General features: G+C 37.2%; 1 protein-coding gene across 6 annotated transcripts in view; it reads right to left on the reverse strand.

Annotated features, from left to right (window-relative positions):
- The window catches only part of RAD18 (RAD18 E3 ubiquitin protein ligase), a 111,935-nt gene that overhangs the window by 44,860 nt on the left and 41,284 nt on the right, over positions 1-25,791 (reverse strand). For 5 of the 6 annotated variants that reach the window (XM_073787604.1, XM_019944661.3, XM_019944659.3 and 2 more), the window contains 4 exons: positions 24,486-24,585; positions 19,541-19,725; positions 8,871-8,947; positions 7,506-7,566 (listed from right to left, as the gene is read on the reverse strand). In XM_073787604.1, coding sequence (XP_073643705.1) covers positions 7,506-7,566; positions 8,871-8,947; positions 19,541-19,725; positions 24,486-24,585 — 423 coding nt within the window. The remainder of the gene's footprint in view (positions 1-7,505; positions 7,567-8,870; positions 8,948-19,540; positions 19,726-24,485; positions 24,586-25,791) is intronic. The other variant, XM_019944660.3, reaches the window with a different exon arrangement.

Consider the following 25,791-nt stretch of genomic DNA (forward strand, 5'->3'; position numbering starts at 1 on the left):
GATCTGGAGTTTTCTTCCTGGGGATGCAAATTCAATTCATTTACTAGATATAGGGCTATTCAACCTTATCTATTTCTTCTTGAGTAAGGTTTGGTAATTTGTGTCTTTCAAGAAACTTGTCCATTTCATGTATGTTTCCACACTGACTGGCATGAAGTTATTCATAATATTCCCTTACTGTGCTTTTAATATCAATAGGATACTTAGTAATTCTCCCTCTTTTATTCCTGATATTGGCAATTTGTGCTTTCTCTCTTTTTGTCCTAATCAGGCTTGCTAGAGGGTTCCCAATTTTGTTGACCTTTACAAACAGCTTGTGGTTTCATAGATTTTCTGTTATTTTTCTGTCTTCAATTTCACTGATTTCTGCTCTTCACTGTTACTCTCCATCTGCTTACTTAGGATGGAATTTGCCCTTCTTTCCCTAGTTTCTTAAGATGAAAGCATAGATAACAAATTTAAAACCTCTTCTCTTTTCTAATATAAGCTTTTAATGCTACACATTTCCTTCTAAGCATTGCTTTAGCTGCAACACACATTGCTATGATGTCCTTTCATTCAGTTCAATTTATTCCCTAATCTGCATTTACCTCAGCCAGAATATTTTTCAATTCAAGTATGTATGTCATCTAAGGAATTCCATTTGTTTTTTTTGTTTTTGTTTTCGTTTTTTGGCCACACTGTGCGCCTTCTGGGATCTAGTTCCCCAACCAGGGATCAAACCCGGGTCAGTGAAAGCGAGGACTCCTAACCACTGGACTGCCACGGAACTCCCTTTTTGGTCTTTTTTTAATACTGTCCATTTCTCAACTCAGCATGACCCTCCCTCATTCTTCCTTCTTCTAAAGAACATATTTGTAAATGTTGTTTAAACAGTTTTATCTACTAGTTTCATCGTCTCTGTCATTGCTGGGTCTGGTTCTATTAATTGATTTTTCTCTTTTCTAGGATGTTATTTTTTGCTTCTTTGAATTCCTGGTAATTTCAATAGGATATTGTTAATTTTATATTTTTGTACCTATTTAGTGATTATTTTGAGGTTCCCCCACCCGGGACCTTAAAGCTGCCTGCAAGCTGCTGGACCTGTAGAGCTCACCATCTTATTTGTTTTCTTTCTCTCAGGGGAAACAGTCCTGTGCTACCTTTTTCCAATATCTGAAAATCTACTGATTTATATATTTCATCTGGTTTTCCAGCTTTTAAGGGAGAAAAGTAAATACAGTCTGTTATTCCATCTGGGCTAGGAGTAGAAATCTCCATTTACTTTGATTTTTCTGTGCTGGGAAAGTTATCTTTTTACCAAAATATGCCATTTATGATTTATGTTAATATAATGAACTTATTGTTGTTTTTAAATAAGTTAATAAATATTTTTGAAATTTCTCGGTTTTAATTTTTCTTAGACCCATGTGTTATTTGGAAGTGTATTATTTAGTTTCCAAATATTGGTGATCTTCAGAGGGCTTTGTGAACAGACTTTGTGCACTGAATGAACTCACAAGGTGACCTTCTGCAGACCCCCGGGGTTCTCTCTTCAGTGCAACTTTCTCTTCTCCGCACTCTGTCTTGCAAACTTCAGCTCCTTCAGTTTCTCTGGTCTTTCTTTCTCCTTAACTCAGAGCCCCCCAAGCTCTGCCTAGGATCTCCCTGCCCAACACGGAGCCTAGAAACTCTATTATAGGGCTTGTATAATAAATTTTTCCATCTCTCAGAGATTCCTGTCCTTTGTTACCTAATGTCTAACGTCTTGAAAACTATTTCATATGTTTTGTCCATTTACAGTGGTTGTTTGTTGTTTTTTTGGGGGGGGGGGCGGGGGGGTTGTTATCAGGTCCCAGTTATTCTGTCTTGGCCAGAAGCAGAAGTCCCCCAAGCTTTAATCTGTAATATGATACATATCAACAACTATAACCCACACAAATGAAAGCTCTTTGGTGCCCTAGACAAGTTTTAAGGGTGTACAGAGGCTTAGAGAACTGAGAACTGTTGCTCTAAACGTTGGGGTGCCCCAGGGCTTAGCCTTAGGCTCTGTTCCCCACAGACCTCTTCTCCCAGCTAATTGTATCTAAGTATACAATTTTAAAGCACATGTCTTTTTAGTTAGATAGATTCATCCATTCATGCCTAATTCTCTTTTCCACTTGGATATCCACTAAAACCCAAAACTTAACACAGACAAAATAGGAATTTTGATTCCATTTCCCCATCCACAATCCTCACCCTGGTCTCCATCTCAGTAAATGGCATCATCACTTCTCCAGGTGCTTGAACCAAAAATGCAGGGGTCATTCTTGATTCCTCTTTTATTCACCCCCTATATTAAATTCATCAGCAAGTACTATTGGTTCTACTTTGAAAGTTTACCTTGAATTGTGTATTTTACTTCTGCTACCACTCTAGAAATGCCACATCCCTGACCTAATTTACTAAAATGGCCTCACTTCATTCAGGTCTCTTCTCAAACATCACATCACCCTTCTTAAAGGAGCCCTTCTGGTCAAGCAGCTCCATCACTTTCTCTCCCTACCTTAAGTCTCTTCCTAGCATGTATCACTATCTGACACATCTTACTCGTTTGTTTACTGTCTGACTATTCCCAATACAGTGTAAGCTCCATGTGGGCAGAGACTTGGTCTGTTTCTTTAATGTTATATTCCCAATACCTAGAATACTGTCTGGGTGATCCATAAATATTGCCTGAGTGAAGAGCCTTTCGGTTAGTTTTCTTACTATTTCTTGCCACCTTACAATTTATTCTGTATTCAGCAGATGCCATCTTTTTAGACATAAATAAAATCATATTACTTGTCTTTCTAAACTCTCCAATGACTTCCCACTGCAGGAAGAATAAAGCCCAGTACACTCTTACAAGGTCTTTCCTTCCGGGACCTGGCCCTGCCTCCCTGTACACCACTCTTCCGCTTCGCTCACTACACTCCACTCACACCCGCCGACGCTGTGTCTACCTCAGCACCTCTGCCCCTGACGCTCCCTCTGCCTGCAATACTCTTCCTCCGGCTCTGTGAATGGCTGCCTTTATTCTCATTTCAATTTTTTTTTTTTTTTGTCTGCGCCTGACCGGGGATCAAACCGAAGCCCCCTGCATTAGGAGCACGGAGTCTTAACCACTGCACCACCAGGGAAGTTCCGCTAGCAATATTGTTTTGTTTTTTTGTAATTTTACGTCATTTTTTATTTATTTAATTTTATTTTTTGGCTGTGTTGGGTCTTCGTTTCTGCATGAGGGCTTTCTCTAGTTGCGGCAAGCAGGGGCCACTCTTCATCGTGGTGCGTGGGCCTCTCACTGTCGCAGCCTCTCCTGTTGCAGAGCACAAGCTCCAGATGCGCAGGCTCAGTAGTTGTGGCTCACGGGCCTAGCTGCTCCACGGCATGTGGGATCTTCCGAGACCAGGGCTCAAACCCGTGTCCCCTGCATTGGCAGGCAGATTCTCAACCACTGTGCCACCAGCGAAGCCCATTTCGATTTTTTCTTTTACTTATGACTCATCTCAAATGTCAACTCCTCAAGAAAAACCTTTTCTTGACTACATTATCTAATGCCCCCATAATTTCTATAAATTACTCTGCTTTATTTTCTTTATAGCATCTGCCACCTAAAATTGTTATAATCATCTGCTGATTTACTGTTATTTATCTGTCTGCTATTAGAATATAAGCTCCATGATGAGAAATTTATGTATCTTGCTCACTGCTCTATACTCACTACCTAGAAGAACAGCTAGCACATAGTAGATGCTCAATAAACATTTACTGAATTAGTGAACAACCAAATTAAAAAAACAAAGGAACATATTAAGCTAAAATGCCTTGCCTACTTAACAGGACTAAGCTGGTGCTCTCAGGAAAAGTTACAGGAGGTAATCCCGGGGTGTTCACTGGAGGTTTGTCTTTTTTTTCTTGGCAGCGTATAAAACTATATTTTACCAAGGTGAAGAGCGTGAAGATCCCCAAAATATGTCTGTCATGGCAGTTAGGCAAGTAGAGTAACTTCCTTCAGGCTAAGATTCTGCCTCTTACTGAAGCAATTCAGTCTTAATTAAGAAGACCTACCAAAAGCATGTGCAACCTGAAACCCGCAGGTAACTCAATAAACTCATTTGATTCAACTCTGTATCAAATACACTTTACAGATCTGCAACTAAGCCTCAAATTGATTTCACTGTTTCTCTCCTCTTCTAAAAGAGGGACTCGTGAAGATAAATCTATCCAAAAGACTGCTAAAGAAAATAAGAAAGATATATCATCACAAAACTACCGAAGTAACTCATTCATAAAATTAAGCTTTTTTTTAAGCAAGATAACCTGAAAGTAAAGCTTAGCGCACCCCCACCCCCACTCAAAAGAAGTTCTCAACATACAAGCTATTCACTCAGATTCAAAGCACGCTACAGTGCAAAGGGCTTCAAATTGAGCATGGGATGAATGTGGGTTTAATTTCCAGTCCTGCTTTTTACTAGCTATGTGGACAATTTATCTAAGCCAAATAATAAATCAATAGTAAAAGTAATATTTCCAGCTATGTATGGACTCAAAAAGTATTCCTCCATATACCCTTTTTTTCCCCAAGAGACTTGCCTGGAAAAATGTATTCCACCAAAACAAGGAAAAAGAAGAGGCAGATTTGGATCCTGAAATAGGTGAACTGACACAGGAGGGAGGAGAGAATACCCAGAAGGCTGGTGAAAGGAAATTCCAGGGTAGGTATGAAGGAGGCCCAAAGCACAGTCACAGTGCCTGGAAAAGGGCTGGGGGCTGCTTCAGGTAAGAGGTTCTGGAGAAAATAGTGAGTTGATAAACAATCTATGAGTTTCAATGTAAACAGAAAGTCACTGACATTTCTCATGGAAAGTTTACAGATAAATTAATATCAGATAAATAGAAAACTAAGCAAATAAAATTACTAATTATAGGGAAAACAGAATGTTTTCCTAAAAGGAATTACAACTGTAAGGGAAGAAAAATAATCTCCCTTCTAACCTTCTTAGTTCTTAGCTGGGGCTTTATAACAAAAGACAAATTTACATGAGAAAAACAAACAGATGTTTTTTAACATGTATACCTCATGTATATATGGAAGATACCCAGAGAAAAATAAGTAACTCTAAGCCACTTGGAGGTGACTTAGAACACTGGCTTAAATACCATCTTCAGCTAGATTAAAAAAAAAAAAAAAGAAAGGTGTGTGGGAGGCCAGTTATGGGGAGATGGCCAGGAAAAACACAGTAAACAAGAGTGAAGTCTGGTATGCTGATTTAAGTCAGAGCCTTCTCTGTCAACAGGAAGACTAACTTACTTCTAGGGATAGAGAGGGGAGGAGGGACAGACACCTTTGTAATTGTGTCCTACACTTAGGCAAATGGCGGAAGGCAGAGAGCTTTCCTTTCTGCTGCTTCTCAATTGCCTTCTGCTCAAAGCAACATGTCATGGTGGCATATTCTTGGGTGGTGGCATACTCTGACACACTTCATAACCATAGTATTGTATGTTGCCTGGTTCAAACTGTATACAATGTCTCTAACTAATACTGACCTTATAAAAAATTATGACAATATTCAGAAATTGGGAGGGAGGAGAAGGTAAGAGTCAGGATGTACAAAAGAGCTAAATTTTCATTTTTCAAATTAGGACTTCAATCAATTGTTAACATGGAAAACTGAAACACTTCAAGAAATAGCAGAAAGAATAATCTTTTATAAACATGAAGGTAATTACTAAAACAAAAGCCAAAAGATTTGACAGTTGTTAATTCTAGGAAATGAAGATGGAGACAAGGAGGTGGCGAGGAGTCAGAGTTTTTAATAAGCCTTAGAGAAATGTGCTTAAAAACCACATACATGGGCTTCCCTGGTGGCGCAGTGGTTGAGAATCCGCCTGCCAATGCAGGAGACACGGGTTCGAGCCCTGGTCCGGGAAGATCCCACAAGCCACGGAGCAACTAAGCCCGTGCACCACAACTACTGAGCCTGCACTCTAGAGCCCACGAGCCACAACTACTGAAGCCCACGTGCCTACAGCCCGTGCTCCACAACAAGAGAAGCCACCAAAATGAGAAGGCCGTGCACCGCAACGAAGAGTAGCCCCTGCTCTCCTCAACCAGAGAAAGCCTGCGTTCAGCAACAAAAGACCCCACACAGCCAAAAAGTAAATTAAAAAAATTAAAAACTCACGTACATTAAAACATTAATAAAAAGGTTTAAAAAACAGAAGAACCATCAATGGTATATTTAGATCCTGATACTAAATCAAACTGTAACTACACTATAATGTTAATAACAAGTGCTTGAGCTTTAGCAAGTGCCCAAAAGGTTTAAAAAAACAAAGTATATACCAAGGTTTATTTTAGAGCTAAGTGAATTAATTTAACATGTTGACCTATTTAGTAAAATTAAAGTTTTTAAAGATATTTAAATGGTGGGCAATAGATATTTGTATATTTTCTTGCCTATATCTAAACCCACGTTTTCTTTAGTGTAGCGTAATTGTTAGACACCATCCTTTAGTGATTTAAATTATTTTTGTTCCATGCAAATTTTCTGGTTTCCTTGTTGTTACAGGCCTTAGTTTTGCCACTTCAGTGATCATCTGATATTCTCTAGCTCCTGTATCAAGAAAAATTACTTTGGCTTCCCAAAGGTTGATCAAAGAGGATCAATCACATCTGTCTATCTTTAGAGCACCAGCGCTGTAACTTTTGTGGTTCAGCCTCTGGTCCGTGAATCCTCCAGCCTCCTTTCCCTACTCCGAGAAGGCTCGGGCCATCACAACTACATCTAGTGCCTGTGTACTTCAACCTCCCGCCCCACACAGATCACAGCTGTATCTGCCCCTTCAAAGCTTAAGTGAAAAAAGAAAGCATAATTCTTTTGGCACAACTAAGGCATATCATGTGTGGAATATTCATTCAGCAAATATTAACTATCTACTGTTTGCCAGGCACTTAAATTTAAATTTAAACTAAAAACCAACCAACCAGCCAAAGAATAAGCAGCTATCTAATTGACAAAACAGTAACGTGCTAGCACTGGGAAAGATACATATAAAGGTCATTTAAGGAAAATGAAGCGATAAATTTGGGAAGCTGGTAATAATGAATAAAATGAAAACTATCTTCAGCATAAATATGCAAGCTACAGAGTGCTGAAATTCTTTACATAAATACTGTCACTGGCCTGAGGACAGGATGGCAAGTCAGGAATGTTTCCATTTTAATCCCATTTTCTTCTCACAGAGATGCTTTGAGAGCAACTAATTAATAGTTGCAAAGTGCTTAGTGATAAGCTCAAAGTAGAATGTTAGTCACAAATCAAAGACCACACACATAGTTACAAAAAAAGGTCACCATCTTGAGTAAACAGTCAACCAAAATTCAGTCTCTTAAGTAATATTAACAAGAAAGTTTGTATTAAACATTAATATAAAAATACTTAAGATGAAAAACTGTAACCCAAGTTCTTTGTAAACAAAGAAAATATTACATAACTTACGATAGTTACTGTGAATTTCATCTATTTCCTTTTCTGTTTGGTCCTTTGTAAAAACCATTATCTAAAAAATCCAAAAATTCTTAATTAAAAATTACCAAAAATGACAAAAATTAGAAATTAGTACTATAAACTTTAAGATCTCAAATGGAGATGTTTAAAATAGAGGAAAATAATCTCTCATGTCTGTTTTATATAGACTTAGGAAGATTAACTCCTGTTTACTTCTCTTGAATATTGTAATTAACATACATTTTACTCATCACTTTTTTTCATCAGTAGAAAATGCAACACTGATTCCATTAGAATTTATGAAGTATTAAGACAACAATCAATTAAGCTTCCTACTTTCAATATTTAATTTTCCACATTCATTACTACAATAGGTAACATAAAACTACAAGACTGAAGAGACATTTAGCAGATCATTAACAAGGCAGATCTTCTTGTTTGTCTTCTACCTTTTCCAGCCTAACTTTTCCAAGTCTACACAAAGGTATACAGAGAAAATGCAATAATACAAGACTTCACGTGTGAAATTTCTAATTCACTTTTTAAAATTTTAGACTTAAAAGATCTGAAATGTACTTACACGATTCATTATAGTCTTATAGTTAGCACACAGGTAATAGTAAAGTCAATGAAAATCTCATTTTTTTCTACTATCTGATTATAAACTTACTTCCCTAAGGTTGTTGCTTTCCTTACAAACACATTACCGATGGTCTAGGAAAAAAGTCTACTTGGGAGAGCCCAAAACACTTCCTCTAGTGTCAAAGGACACAATGGCTATTTTCTTCTTTGGTATCCTTTCCTCAAGTTTTGGACCATCAAGCTAGAGGAAGGCAATAGTGAAGAAATTTAGGTCTCTGATTCCCTCAGTAAGCTCAACAGATGCTCAATCCTCATCAACTCTTAAAATTACTTAATTTCACCATCAGTATAACCATAGAATCGCAGAATGCCAGAGCTAAAAGGGGATCTTAGAGATTATAATAGTTAACCCCCTGAGTTTTACAGATGAAGATCTTAAGGGCCACAGAGGTTAAATGTTGAAGAACTTATTAAATGCAACCACCAGAAAAAGGACCAATACCAAGGTTACCTTATGTACGGGCACATGCTTTTTTCCATAAAACTGTAATTCATCAATAAACTCTACTTTGGATTGATCTTGTGCCAGAAGACTTCTAAATATGATAAAAATGCTAAAATGAGCTGCAAGTAAATCATAATACATTAAATGGAAATGTGTTCTAGTACATTTCCCACTGAACAGATTTAACACTGGTTTGCTTTAATTTGTAGGGTATTCGACTTTTCCTTCCTTCATTTCTACCGAGATACTGAAAAAGACCATCAACATACGCTTTCGTTGAGTTTACTAGCTTCAAGACGCATCCTAGTCTTCTCCATATTTTCAATTTCTTGAACTATTTCAGCAGCTGTTAAAATAAGGGCATATAGCCAATATTAATTACATGGTGTTGTTCAATGTACCCTGGTTATATAAACTCTTAACACTGAAGCTGGACGATGGGTATACAGGAACTCCCTGTCCTGTCTTTGTAATTTTTCTGTAAGTCTAAAGTCATTTCAAAATAAAAGGGTTAAAAAAAAATAACAGAGTTAAAACACTTAACTTTTACACATGCAATTACAGTTTAAAATATAACTGGAAGAGTACAGCAAAGTCATTTTGCTCTTTCCTTTGAGGATATAGGTATAAACAAGAGTTCCAATGGAATATGAAAATTAATGTTAGAGTGAATTCTATTCTTAGGGGATATCCACTGAAACTCCAATGTACAAAATGTTACAACAGTCTACTTTGCAAGGAAAGACAAAGGTCTACGAATACTAGGGGGTAGATGGCCTTGACTCCAGAATTTTTGTCAGTAGGTGTATTTACCAATCACATACATCAAAGAGATCTGAAATATACTCCATCTCATATATAAATACCTTTGAATGCAAATAGCATGAAATTTGCCAATGCTATCCTTCTGCCTACTAGGCCAACATATTAAGACTAAAATACACATATAGTATAGGGAGAAAAAACTACAATCCCTTACACACATTTATACATAAAAAGATACTATATCTAGAATTTGCTTCAAAATAATCCACGAAGGGATGTAAATGACAGACAACAGGCGATTAGGCATGAGTTGACAACTGTTTGAGTCAGGTAACAGGTAAACAGGGGAAATCACCATATTCTTCACCGTAAGAACTGAAATTCTATAGAACTTACAAATAATCTCTATTAAAAAGTTTTTTACAAAACTGAAAGTCCTCGAGAGGATCATTTAAGAATGCAATTACCTCATTTCAAAGTTTGTTTTTCAAGCACTGAGAGGTACCTCTTGCCTCCCTAATATCATAAGACCAGTAGAAACAATGTAAACAATCTCTCCCTCTGTGAATCATGGTATAACAGGAAAGCAAAGGGACCACTTGCATTCTACCCAATCCACTAACCCAAGTATCACTCAAGTTAGAGAACATCTGGCATACTCTCTTCTAAGGTATTAAGGAAACTGTACTAGGATTAGATGCAATTTAGGGGCTTAAATCTTTCGGAGAGACTTCTGATTCTGTTTGTGATGTAAAGAGCTGGATATAGTGTCATTCTCACCCTAACAATGAGAAAAGGCCGGATAACCTATAAAACTGTAACTTTACTCGAATCCAACAGAACTAACGTCACAGGGAAACCAACTAGCCTGAAATCTAAGGAAAGTCATGTGCCTTAGAGAAGAGAGGGGTCATGAGTACTGGTTGACATAAGAAAACAAGGATTATCCTACCGCTGGGTAAGAAGATTTCAGATAAACTTTTTTTTTTTGGCCGCACAGCAAGGCATGCAAGATCTTAGTTCCCAGACCAGGGATCGAACCCGCGCTCCCTGCAGTGGAAGCACATAGTCTTAACCACTGGACCGCCAGGAAAGTCCCTCAGATAAACTTTTTGATGAATTGCAAAAGGCCAAGGGTGAACCACCATGAAAATATGAAAATCCTGGGAATCTTAGACACAAGGGGACTCACACCCATTCCAAGGTTTTCTATAGACCTTACTGGATACTCTCAAGAACTACTGGGGGAAGGATGAGAAATTAGAAAAAGTATCCCTCCGGATACAGGCTTGGGAAAGAACAGCCCCCAGTGCAGGAAGGACATGAAGCCCCATCAGATCTTTAACCCTAGGAAACAAAAGCATTAAGCCACTGAGGGAAGGTCAGCAAAACTGAAGTCCCCAGAGCACAGGTAAACAGAGAAAAAGTAAACAAACAAAACCCTCTACTCCGGCAGAGGGGTCAGGAAACTGCCCTGGGCTCAGACCACTAGAGGACCCTTGCCACCTGGGGAGGCAAAGGATCACTGAGAGAGACCCACCTGTGAGACCCAGAATCAAGGGCCTGCCTAAGACAGAGGCTAAGCTAGAATAACAGAGAACAACCTCATGTTCCCTACCACGGAGCCAGGACACTCCAAGTGACAGGTAACTGTCATCAGCCACTGGGAGAGAAGTGAGCATGGAAAGACTCCTTAAGGCACAGGTTCACAGGGAAAACCTAAGTGCGAGTGATACAGGTACATTTTAAAAACAAACAAACAAACTTCTGGTAGCTCAGGCACCGACCTAAAAAGCACAAGGGATATGAAAGTGGTGGTCAACCGAGGACAACCACAGCAACAACAAAATCCAAACCAATCAACCACACACAGTGAAGTCCTAGCAGAAGAGGAGACAAGTCCATTTTTTAGTCATTCATACTATTTACTTCAGCATTTAGAGTCTCATGTATTAAGTCTGGTTTTCAACCAAAATTTACAAGATATATGAACAAGCAGGCAAACAAACAACAATAACAAAATCAAACTCAGATATCAGTTGCCCAGATGTTACAACTACCAGACATGGAATTTAAAATAACTACGATTAATATGCTACATCTAGTGGAAAAGATGAACAACATGCAGGAACAGATGGGGCATTTCACGAGAGAGATGAAATCATCAAGAAGAATAAAACAGAAATGTTAGAAATAAAAAAACATTAGCAGAGATAACTTGACCCAGCTAAGGAAAGAATAGGTGAACTTAAAAATGGGATCGATGGTATTACCCAAACAGAAATAGAGAAAAAGGGGGAAAAAAACCACAAAAAAACCAGAATAGAGCAACTAAGAGCTGTGAGACAATATCAAAAGCCCTAACATACACGTAATAGAAATCCCAGAAGAAGAAAAAAGGGAGAGAAAATATTTGAAGATCTAATGGCCAGAATTTACTAAATATAATGAAAGATGTCAAACCACAAATGCAAGAAGCTTGAAGAATATCAAGCAGAACAAATAACAAAACAAAAACGCAATAATATACCTACACATAGACACACAAAGAAAATCTTGAAGCCAGTGAGAAAAAGGGGTATACCACACCAATAAAAGTCATGTATTACATCATACTGCTCATCAAAAACTATTCAATCCAGAAGACAACAGAATGAAGAATTTAAAGTGTTGGGGAAAAAACCTACCAACCCAGAATTCTATATCAAGGGCAATATTTTTCAAAAGTGAAAGAGAAATGAAGACTTTCTGAGACAAACAAAAACTGACAGAATATATTATTAGCAGATCTGTACCAAAAAAAAGGTTAAAGGAATTTCTTCAAGCAAAAGAAATTTAAAACCAGAAATTCATCTCTATAAGAAGAAACAAAGTGTTAGAAATGGTAAAAATGAAGGTAAATATGAAATATACTTTTCTTATTTTTAACTACTATAAAAGATAATTGTCTGTTTAAAGGAAAAACGATAGCAATGCATTGTGTTAACAGCATGACAACAACAGCACAAAGAATTAGGGACTGGGAGTAAACTGTTGTATAAGGTTCTTATACTACAAGCAAAGCAGTTTATTATCTGAAGGTAGACTGTGACTAATTAAAGGTGTATACTGTAAACCCTAAGGCAAACACTAAAATTTTGAAAAAGAGGTACAATAGTAAGTCAATAGTAGAAATGAAATATAATTTTTTAAATACTCAATTAATCCAAGATATTTTAAAAAAAAAAGGATAGAAGGAACAAAAAGCAGATGGAACAAACAAAACAACTAGCAAGATGCTAAGTCGAAAGCCAACTACATCAAATGTAAATGGTCTAAAGGCACTAATAAGAGCCAGAGAATGCAGACTGGATTAAACAAGAAAAGCCAAACAATATACTGTCAACAAAGAACCAATTTTAAATAAAAGACATAGATTCAAAATAGGTTCAAAACAAAGAACGGAAAGCAATGTATCCTGTAAATACCAATGAAAAGAAATCTGAAATAGCTATATTAATATGAGGTGCAAGAGACTCCAGAGCAATGAATGTTATCAGGGACAAAGAGGGAAATTACAGAAAGCGGTCAAGTCACCAAGAAGACTTAACAATCTTAATGTGTTTGCACCTAAAACAGAAATCAAAAATACATACATGAACAAGGACTTCTGTTTCCAAACAAGATGGCCTAGACTCATGTCTCTTCTCATTTCTCATAATCTTACCTGCAAAGCATAACTACAAACCCTGGATATAACAGACAAGGTTAAGAGAATTCTGAAAAGTGGAAGGAGGAAAATGGACTGGCTAAGGACCTCAGAATTTGAGGAACAACACTGCGGTACGTTCCCCGGGTTTTCTTTTTATCTTCACAATATCCCAGACTCGTCTCTGGTGAAGCCTGCAATCCAGAACCACCAACACTCACAGAAGAAAGAAAAAAAAAGTCTCAAGGAAAATCTATTTTAAGCAAAGGTCAGTGAAAGGGAGAGATCAGAAACCTTTCTGACAATATCAGACCTACTCCAGCTAAACACTGATGATGCTCCCAGCCTGCCACACAAACTTCCCCCCACACTTAGTTAATTTAAAGATCTGTAAAATTAAAACACAGGTACTATATTTACTGAAAGAACTCTGCATATAATCTGCAGTTCAAACCCATGTTGTTCAAGGGTCAACTGTATATATCTTTAAAGCAGTTTACATGATATATCTGTTACTAATTTCTCATGCTTAGAAGAGGAAACTAAATAACGACAATAAAAATTGTAAACAAAGGGCTTCCCTGGTGGCACAGTGGTTAAGAATCTGCCTGCCAATGCAGGGGACATGGATTCGAGCCCTGGCCCAGGAAGATCTCACATGCTACGGAGCAACTGAGCCCGCGAGCCACAACTACTGAAGCCCGTGCGCCTAGAGCCCATGCTCTGCAACAAGAGAAGCCACTGCAATGAGAAGCCCGTGCACTGTAACGAAGAGTAGCCCCCACTCACCACAACTAGAGAAAGCCCGCACGCAGCAACGAAAACCCAACACAGCCAAAAATAAAAACACATAAATAAATAAATTTATTTTTTTAATTGGAAACAAAGTGAAACAAATGAACTGTCACTATATTACTTCAAATAACATAACCACAATAAAGGGAAAAAAAAATTTATGAACACAGTAAATGACTATGTACCCTTAGTGCAGGTGATGGGGGAGGGGAAAGGGAAGACTGGGGTAGAGAGAACTAAAAAAAAATCTGGAATTCTTTCTCTGGTTGCAGAAAGGTGTAGTAGTACAGATGAAGCAATTCTGAAGCGATTTTAGATATATTACAGAACTGAACAAATTAGTAAACGTGCTGATGCTACTAAGAGGGAAGATTCTCCCTGTCGAAAAAGGGAAATACAAATATGAAATAGAGAAAGGTAAAGAAGACCTCTGTGGGGCTGGATTGAAAGTAAAGGTATTGGTATGTTCTCATGATTTCTAATATGTATAAGTGGATTTACATGCATACATATACATGTAGTATACAGGCATACATGCATGTGTATGTATACACATATCCATGTATGCATATGTATATGTGTGTATATATTCCTGAGCTCCACCTGCTGGAAGAGTCTAGAAGCAAAGGTACCAGGTAGCAATGAGCATAGCTGGTAGCCTTATCTTGTTTTCCCCCCAAAAGAACCAAAGCTTCTCAGGGAAATGGCTGATTCCAGGGCTGGGACAGGGAATCACTACCTTGTTATGCTAGAAATAAGGAAATGGTAAAAAATAATAATGATAATAATGAAACTATGGCATGAGGACCAAGGATCAGCATGGAGAAGCTCCCACTGGCCAAATCTAGAAACATAAACACCAAAATAATTAAGGATGGAAATAAGCTATAAATCTGTGAATCCATATTGATAATAGACAAATTAAATACAAGAAAGGAAGGCTCCTGTTTTCAGAACCATGGCAGGTGTCAACTGGCAAATGTGGAAGGAAGGCTAAAATTAGAAAATCAACATGTGCAACTACACAGAAAAAACTAGTTCAGGTAAAAATTACCAAAGAATGCTAAATACAGGCGTGAGATTTTAATGAGGTATAGAATATTTAGATGGTATGAAAGTGTCTCTCTACAGATTGCTTACTAGGAGTAATGAGGAAACTACACAGTGAAGAAATCGACAAGGTGATCAAACCTGCCATCACAAATGAAGGGCACAAAGATGTCAAATACCTCTAGAGGTGATATTCTGAGAAGGACAAAACATCACTTATATAGTATTCTGGCCACGAATGCACAACCTGAACATAATTATAAGGAAACATAGGACAAAGCCAAAATGAGGAATATTCTATTTGGGGAAAAAACCCAACAACAACAAAGACTGTATTCTTTTAAAATGCCAATGTCAATGTCATAGAAGACAAAGAAAGGCTGAGGAATTGTTCCAGACTGAAAGAGACTGAGAGGATATTACAACTAAATTTAATAATGTGATCCAAAACTGGATCATGTAATGGAGGGGGGAAAAAATCCATAAAGGCCATTACGGGGTCAACTGCTGAAACTGGAATAGAGATGATAGATTAAAGAATTATTTAACAAAGATGAATTTACTAAAGTTGATAACTGTACTGCAGCAATAAAAGAGAATATCTCTTTTCTTAGGAAATACACAATAAAGTATTCAGGAGACAAGATTATACGCCTTATTCTCAGATAGTTTAAGAAAAATATATGTGTATATAAAGATGTACACACACACAAACACATATACATTAATAAAGAGAGAGAAACAGTAATTCACAAACCAAATGGGGGAAAATGTTAACAGGTGAATCTGTATAAACGGTACATATGTGTTCTTTATGATAATGTTTCAACCTTCCCATAAGTTCAAGATTATTTCCAAATGAAGGTTTTTTTTTAAAGAATGCAAAGTTAAGACTTTTTCGGACAAATAAAAGTAGAAAGAACTTGTCTCAACACATGTGCACTACAAGAAACATTAAATGAAGATTTTCAGACCAAAAGAAAATGACATCAGATGGAAACCTGGATCTAAGCAAAGAAATACGGAATACTATAAATGGTGAATGTGTAGGCACATAGAGACTTTCCTTTTCAATTTTTAAAATTTCTTTAAAGGAAAATTGACAGTTTAAAGCAAAAATGGTAACAAAGTATTATGAGGTTTATAACACATAGAAGAAAAATCTATGACAATAAAACCAAGGATGGAAAGGGTAAGGTCCTTATGTTAAACACGTAGTACAATAATATCTGAAGGTAGACTGTGGTAAGTTTAAGATGCACGTGGTAAACTCTAGAACAACTGCTAAAAGAAATTAAACAGAGGTACAGCTAATAAGCCAACAGTGGAGATAGACTAGAGAACTAAAAAATAATCTAAAAGGAAGCAAGAAAAGAAAAAAAAAACAAAGAATGGACAGGACAAAGAGAAAATAAAGAGCAAGAGGGTAGATTTAAACCCAACCAAATAGATTAAATGAAAAAGTTTTAAAGTCTACAATTTAATGGTATATCTTGCCAAATTAAGTTTAAAAAGCAAATCCAAACCACATACTGCTTACCAAAAAACACAGTTTAAATATAATGACACAGTATGTTTAAAGAAAAAAGTGAAATAAGATTATTATTTATGGAATATTACCAGAGACTAAAACAAATATGTCATAATAGTGAATAGGTTAATTCATCAAGAAGCCATAACAATACTAAATGCACATACACCTCATTACTGAGATTCAAAATGTAAAGAAAACAGAGCACACTGAAAGGAAAAATTAAAAATCCACAAATACCCTTGGAGATGTCAATAATCCTCTCAGTACTGATAGAATCAGTAAACACAGCACAAGCAAGGATGTAGAATACTGGAACATACTACCTAGCAACTTTACATAACTAACACTACAGATCACTGAACAAAAAAACCCAAAATTTTCAAGTGCTTAAGGAACACTCACCAAGGAAGACCTAATGCTGAGTTATAAAACAAGTCTCAATAAAGGTAGAAGGTCCGAAATCATACAGAACTACTTCAATGGAATCAAATTAGAAGTGATTTTAAAAAAAGATATCTGGGAAATATTCAAATATTTGGAAATTGAAAACACTTCCAAATAACCCATGGGTAAAAGAGATCACAACAAAAATTAGAAAATATTTTAACTGAATGAAAAGGAAAATACCAGAGAAATGAAAGCACATGGCTACATAAAAATCTATAAGCCCATGTTTATAGTAGCTTTATCCAGAATAGCCAAAGATTGGAGACAAGCCCAGTTGCCTATTAACAGTCATTTAGTCATCATTTCAGCCAAAATCTAGAACATTTCCTTCACCCCCACAAATTCTTCTGCCCCACTGCAGTAAATTCCCTCCCCCTTACCCTCAGGCCCTGGGACATACTGATCTCTTCTATGTCCCTATAGTTTTGCCTTTTCCAAAATGCTAAATAAATGGACTTTTAAAATTATACAGTGTGTTGTCTTTTGTATCTGGCTTCTTTCACTTAGCACAATGCTTTTGAGATTTATCCATGTTGTTGCACTTATCAGTAGTTCATTTTTATTGCTAAGCTGTGTTCCACTGTATGGCTGTACCACAATTTGTATACCCATTCACATATAAATAGACAATCTCAATAAACAACAAAGCTGGAGGAACTACATTACCAGACAGCAAGATCTATTACAAATTACTCATAAACTAATTAAGACAGTGCACTACTGGCACAAGGATAAATAAATGACCCAATGGAACAAAACAATGTCCAGACCCACACATATACGGTTAGCTGATTCTCAACCAAGCTGCACCAACAATTCAATGCGTAAAGGATGGCTTTTCAATAAATGGTGTGACATCAATCAGCTATCCATATGGAAACAACAAGAGAATCTCGCCCCTTACCTCGCAACGTATGCTAAAACCAATTCCAGATAAACTGTAGATCGAAAGGTAGAAGCAAAAAGAATAATGCTCTTAGAAGAAAACATGATCTTGCGGTAGGCACAGACAAAAAAGTACTAACCAGTGGGAAAATGCAATGAACTGGATATAAAATTTAAAACTTCTACCTCTCAAATGAAGCCATTACGAGAGGGAAAAGATGAAATTAAAGGCGAAACATACATACACCCAGCAAGATGTGTATCCAGAAAAATTCACGTACCCCCACAAGTAAATCAGGAAACAACAGATCCACAGCACAGAAAAATCGGGCACAAGACTTAAATGGGTATTTCACCAAAGAGAATATCCAGGTGGCCAATAACAATATAAAAATATGCTGAACACTACAAGCCATTAGGGAAACAAAAATTAAAACCATAATGAGACACTACTGTGGACCCACCAGAATGGCCAAAACGGAAAATTGACAATATTGATGTTGTTAAGGATGTGGAAAAACTGGAATCTTGTACCCTCCTGATGAGAGCACACATTGGCACTGAGTTTCTGCCTGTACCCACGAAAGCTGAACATCTGCCAAAACATAATTTGGGGGATAGGCATACGCATCCCCCAAACACGTGTGCCTACGAGCACCAAGAGACCTGCAAAAGGTTACTCACAGCAGCATTATTCTTAAAAGCCAAAGAGAGGAAAAATCCAGAAGTCCATCAGCCACCGAATGGACAGTGTAATATATTTATATAATAGAATACGCTACAGCAACAAAAAATTTTTAAAAATCACAACTGTACACAAAAATATGGATAAACCTTATAAACATAATGTAAAAAAAATGAAATCAGACTGAGAAGAATGCATAAGCTACTTATTATTTCATTTATATAAAGATAAAATATAGGCAAAAATAGGCAAATGAATAGATGGTTTGAGAAGTCAAGAAGGTGGTCATCTGTGAGAATGAAGGTAGTAGTGATTGGGAGGGGGCTTCTGTGATGCTGGTACTGATCTGAGTAGTGGTTACAAAGGCACTTTCCCTTTGCTTTGTGATAATTCACTGAACAATATATTTATAATTTGTGTAAGTTCCTATTTGCATATTATACTTTAGTTTTTTTTTAATTAGGTAATTCCATCCATATGCTAATAACTGAAAGAACTCCAAAATTTGTGTGTGGTTAAATGGAAAGAACAAACTATTAAGCAGTATGTATGTAAAATTAACATTTTTATAACAATAATGATCAAGGATATATTTTTGTGCATAACAATCTTAATAATCTAATGGTAACATTTATTCAATGCTGACTACTTGCTAAGGTACTATGCTAGGACTTTACATGCATTTTATCATTTATTCTGCGCAAAAACACTATGAAGTAGGTAGTATTATAACTCTTACTTTATGGGGGAGAAAACCGAGGTCAGATATAATAAGTAATTTGCCCATAGTCACCCAGTCATAAAGTTGCAAAACTAGGATTATAGGCCACGGTCTCTAGATCAACCTTCATATTCATGAGAAGCTGGCAGCAGTGGTTGCCTCTAAGAAGGGAAGGGGGACGGAGAGACGGGCTGAGAGAAAGGCTGGCTTATCACAGGACACTCTAGGTACCTTCAGAAGGAGTACATTTGCATACCTTACCTATTATCAAAAATGTATTAAAAATTTTTTCTGTGCTTTACAACCACTAAGCCACACAAAACTGCTTTATCCAGAGGATAAACACAACTCATTGTTTAATCACTTTACCTGATTTAGGATGCAAAGCATCACACTGGGCATTGTACATGTGTACAAATTCTTGGTGCCTTTTAATGAGCTGTTGTTTGTTTCCTTGAACAGATAATCCATGCTGTTTTAGCTTTTTCTTTAAATCTCTATCTGAGAGCAAGTTATATACAGTTTTAGGCAGTGGCTTCCTCTTGTGAACAGAGCTGAAAAGGGAGAAAAGAGATCACTGAGGTTTACTGTGAATTATCCAATGCTTTTCACGTAAAACAGTAATTTACCTTCTGACTCAATACCAAGGCGACTGGGAGAATAGCAGAACCATTAAGACAAAAAAGGAAAGAGAAAAAGGATTAAATTTACAAATAAAGTTGACAGTATTTTTCTGACAGTGATGCACCTAAAGTGGCAGTGGGACATTCCGATAGAGGGGTCTAGGTGGCAGCCAAAACTTAGACAAAGTTAGTTTAGGTCTCAGAGAGGCCTGGCCTAAAGATGCAGACCTGGGACTCATACAGAAGGCTTGTGGACTAAATGCTATGAGAAATTAGGGTCATACTTACGTGAACTTATTCACTACCTCTTTAAAGCATGCTTTTCCTAAAATCTGCCCATGGTTTCCACACAAATCTCTATAAAACCAGCTATCTCAGATGCTTAGAGTACAAATGCTATCGCGGGTCAGGCTATGGATTTAAGAATATCATCATATATAGCTTCTTTAAAAACATTTCTGACGCATAGCCAAACATGCCCGCTTAGGCCCAAGGCAATCATTTTGCAAAAGCACTGGATGAAATAAAAGAAAACTTGTTGGGATGGTTAGCTTTACCCAACTCATTCCACCAATGGAAAAAGAATTCAGACAGTTGATGGGTAGGTAGTATTTATGGGATCATCTTCAAAAGAACACAACTGAAAACAACAGCAAGAAACACAGCACTGTTTTTTTTTCCTCCAACTTCAATTAATTATATTAACAAATATATAAGGCATTAAGAAGTGTACCGGCAAAATCCCCACCTGGCTCTTCACTGTATTTACATAACGAATACAATGATAAGCACTAAGCTACAATTTTAAATATGACAAAGCTCTATCGAATGACTTTCTTATACTCCCTCTAAACACCAATTAAGAAACATTATTTCTTTAAATAGAATATGTAGAAGTCAAGCTACCTAAGGGTATCAATGACTTGAGACAATTATTTAAACAGGAACCCAGAGTGAATTTTAATCTATTTAATCTGATTATACCTGGTTCTCTAAGTACATCACCTGGCTCAACACTATAGCAATAAGGTGCTTAATAAACATGTATTCAAGGTAGTCACTACAACTGCAATCATTTTTAGATGAAATATCAAAACTTCAGGTAAGAATTAATAGGAACTTGAAAGCAATAGGTTTATCCAGAAAAACAAGATTTTACAAAAGACTTGCATATAACTAGCTGGCACAAGGCCATGCTGCTCAAACTTGAGTGCATCTCAGAACCACCTGGAGAGCTTATTTAAAATGCAGTTCTCAGTCGCATGGCCACACCACCCACCAATTCTGACTCAGCTCTTTAAGTGGAAACCTAAAATCTCTATTAACAAGGTTTCACGTGGAAATCTAATGCAAATGGTCCAGAGGCCACACTGAGAGGGAGAGAATACAGTTGAATACAGAGTGAAAACAACCAAACATTTCTCTATTACCCAACAGTACCATTCCCTGGCTAGGTTATTTCTTTTATGCTCTATCAATATGGTCTAAAAGCCAGAAATAACTATATAACTGCAGAAAGACCTGTAAACCCTCAACAGATTACATTTTTCTGAAAATTACTCTTCTTATAATGACAGACAGCCTATTGGACTCTACAACACTGATAAGATTATGGTTAAATAAAATCACAGAAGGTAGCAAGAGCTGAAAAACCTTTTGTAGGAGTTTATACAAGAACACTGTGAGGGAATTCAGTAAGTCTGTACCTAAAACATTTTTTTAATTTTATTAGGATAGATGATAAAACTTACGACTGTGAATTTCTAATGGAAAACTCTACTGTTCACTGGCATTTACAATGAAAAGCACCAGCAGAAATCAACAATTTCTGTCATGAATTTTAAAATACGAAGCCTGATAAATGTTTCCCAAAACATGAAAATGCTACTTTACCTTTCTTCCATGATTTGGTGAAACAGTAATGCATTTAAGGGTCCTAAGAATCTGAGGACCTCAAAAGGAAGAGTATCCTTTGAATCAACTCTGATATGAATCTACACGGAATGGGTGAAGGGCTGTATCCAAATTAAAGAAGTGGCCTGTTGGGGTGTTGTGGAGAAAATTTTTTAAATGTCAGAAATTCTTTTATGTGACCAGACCCCAGGACGAGGATGTAACTAAAGAGAAAGGTGGTTCAATGTCTCCCTAAGTTTATCTTCACAAACACTAGCTTTGCAAGATGAGTTGTAAGGACAAAAAGGTTTTAAGGTCAAATAAATTTAGGAATTACTGGATTAAACAAAATCCAACAATTATGTTTGACGAAGGAATTCTCAGAGCCTTCAATACACTAACTTACACAGTGACTCTTTCCCTAAGAGAGAGAGAAAGAGGGAGTGAATGCAGTGCTTCTAAATTGCGCTACAGAGTAATCGGCAGGATTATAGTATTCCACAGAGCCTGTTTGGAACCACTACTGGAATTTGAACTTAATTACACACAGAGGAGTACGTCTTTGGATAAACTGACAGAGCTAAGTGTGTTAGAAGAAATACAATGGATGCATCTAGAGAAAGAGCAGTCCAAGCAAGATTATCAGTGCTGATTCCTTACTCTTCAAGGAGAAAATGCCCAGCTCCTATATTCCCAACTCACTCTTCAGGAAAAAACATTTCTAAGGAGAAAGGCAGGTCATTAGATTCTCACGGCTTATGAGAAATAATCCTCGTGATGATCCAGCTTTATTCCAAATCTCGACTAACTAGGCAACCTAAAAATCTAAATTTTATTCTCGTCAACAAACGTACCCACTAGGAGTGAGTACTGGGCACGCAGGACTGCACAGGCATCTGTCGCAGGGACCTGTGGAGGGATCTTGGGGCCTGAAGGCCACTGTGGATACGAGGCAGGGACGCAGAGGGAGGTCAGAGAGAGGAGCACAGTCCCCAAGCCCTGCACCTCCACTTTAATGGAACAGGGCCAATTTTCTCTGTTTTATATGTTATGGTTCACTGTGCGTTTTCGCTTGAAGAAAAGGTCCTGCTCGGGGAAAGAAGTTAACTATCAAGCTAAGAACACGACAGTAAGAACTGGCAACTGGTGTCCCCTGCTGTAAACTAATAAAGCATCACTGTGCTTTATATGTTAACTTTTGTAAATTATAACAGCCAGAGTTCGTCCCTCGGAACCTGCATTCACTCCAGACTTACTCATAAAATCTAGTGACACCATTTTAGCTTTACTCACAAAAGAACAATAAAATAGTCCTGTCTTAGCAGCACGGTTTCTGGCACTCTTCCAAGTTCTTCCAAACAGACCAAACGTAAGAGCCAATCATTCTGTTCATTCCCACCTCCCGGATACGATTAATTTCTTCAATTTCCGCCCTCTCCTTTCCAGATCTCGGAATTATCACCTATTCTCTCCCTCTTCCATCCTGTTTCAGAGGAAGGGTTCCTTCTGCATGTCAAGGATAACTTCATTACTGGACTTTTGATCTCTTGTTCTTTATATCACCTGCTCTCTCCCTGGAGATAGCAGGAGGCTAAAGGCTTATATAATTTTGCTATTTTAAAAAATAAAATGTTCCCTGATCTTGCTCCTTAATCCTTCCCCAAACTACCATCTCATCTGTCCTCTTCCCTTTATCACCAGACTCATGTAATTTGCAGCTTCTGCTTCCTTATTATCTTCATTATCACTGATTCTTTAACACCCTACAGATTAACTTTGACTACAATTTGATTCCTAACTTACAACTTACATGTGTAATAACAACAGTGGCCTAGTTTAATAAACTACTGTGATTTTGATGTACAAGGCGAGGCAGAATAGTGTGAGTTTAGGTGCAGATACTGGGTTGACAACTTAGTTATCTCACCTGGGTAGCTGGCTGGGACACACTCTCTCTCTCTCTCTCTCTCTCTCTCTCTCTCTCTCTTTCTCTCTCTCTCTTTCTCTATTTCAAACACACCCTTTTGAGTCTGCCCCACAGACAAACTATACAACTGCAAGCTTCTATAGATGCAGTAACAGAGAAAACCACTGCCTTCAAAATGCAAGCCTACTGGTTGCATCCTTCCAGAACAAAAGGGTGTTAAGAGCAGAGAATTTGACTTTCATTCACCATTGATTCACCAGTGCTTTGTAGAATGTCTGGCACATGGTTATGTGCTTAATAAGTATTTGTTGAATGAATAAGTGATTCCATATTTTCTAAAAAAACAAAAAAAGGCAAAAAAACATACCATTTTGTACCTTTTTTCTTTTTAATTTTTACTGGAGTACAGTTGATTTACAATGTTGTGTTACTTTCAGGTGCCTTTTGTACCTTTTACTGTCATGTGTATATAGTATGTCATATGTATATAGTAATTAACTATTCAGAATTTTTGAAAAAGCTAGATTTTACAAATTTAAACTTCTGAGCTTCCTAAGAACCAAAAACAGATTTGATGTGTTCTATATTCAGAGGCTAACCTTGCTTTCTTGGGCCAACGGCTTTATGGTAGTTCTAAAATTCTAAGAGAAGAAAACAAGTTTAAAAACAACTGAATTCTAAATCACTGGTTTCTTGTTAAGTCAAATTTTATTAGCATATAATAAAGTTAATTATATCTGGCAAGGTGGGAGTTGAGGAAAGAACAAGGAGAGAGAATGGACAAGGAGAGCCAGTGGAGCTGGCTCAAATTTTATAAACCACAGGAGGCAACAAGCTAAAGTAGCTCAACGGTTATGCTTAACTTTCTTACCTTCTGAGGCTTTCTTTCTTCTCTTCACGTGATAAACAGCTGTCTAAGTGCTTGTTAATGTGATTTTCTGGAATATGAACCCCACAAACAGGACAATCCACTGTATTTTTCAAAAAGAGAAAGAGATTTTATTATTTGTGGAAAGAGCAAAAATAATATAACCCAGCACCTTTCAGCAACTAAGATAAAAAAAGGAATCCAACCTTAACATGCACTTGGAAAAGCAGAAGAGAAAAAGGACACCTCAGGGCAGCAGGAGTAGAATAGACTGCTTACTGGGTAAGGGCTACATTGTGGAAAGTCACATAATTAGAATCCTGGGCCTAGAGGAAGAGACTGCGAAGAAGTTTGGAAATCTGTTTTTTAGAAAATGCTTTAGTTAACTCTTTTCTAACAAGGCGTGACGAAGCTATAAAACTAATATTAAGTTTTCCCGTCTTAGGACCCATTCATCTTTAGCACCGAAGCAATCTTAACCACCTGAGTAAGATATACCTGCCACAGGAGGAAGGTGCGGTGAGGGTATGTACAGCTAGGGGGCATGTGGGATCTTAGTTCCCTGACCAGGGATTGAACCCGGACCCTCGGCAGTGAGAGCACAGAGTCCTAACCACTGGACCACCAGGGAAGTCCCAGCATTTTTTTTTTAACTGAAGTAGAGTTGATTCGCAATGTTGTGTTAGTTTCTTGTGTACAACAAAGTGATTCACTTATACATATATAAATACATATATCTATTCTTTTTCATATTTTTCATTATGGTTTATTACAGGATATTGAATATAGTTCCCCGTGCTATATAGTAGGACCTTGTCGTTTACCTATTTTATATACAGCAGCTTGTATCTGCTAATCCCACACTCCTAATTTATCCCCCTCCCACTCCCTTCCCCCTTGGTAAACATAATTTTATTTTCTAAGTCTGTGAGTCGGTTTCTGTTTCGTAGATATGTTCGTGTCGTATTTTAGATTTCACATATAAGTGATATCATATGGTATTTGTCTTTCTCTTTCTGACTTGCTTTGCTTAGTATGATAATCTCTAGGTCTATACCTGTTGCTGCAAATGGTATTCTTTCATTCTTTTTTATTGCGGAGTAATATTCCATTGTATATATGCACCACATCTTCTTTATCCATTCATCTGTCAATGAACATTTAGGCTGTTTCAATGTCTTGGCTATTGTAAATAGTGCTGCTATGAACATAGGGGTGCATGTATCTTTTCGAATTATAGTTTTGTCTGGATATATGCCCAGGAGTGGGATTGTTGGATCATATGGTAACCCTATTTTGAGTTATTAAA

This window comes from Tursiops truncatus, chromosome 10 (genome assembly GCF_011762595.2).
Source record: "Tursiops truncatus isolate mTurTru1 chromosome 10, mTurTru1.mat.Y, whole genome shotgun sequence".
Lineage (NCBI taxonomy): Eukaryota > Metazoa > Chordata > Mammalia > Artiodactyla > Delphinidae > Tursiops > Tursiops truncatus.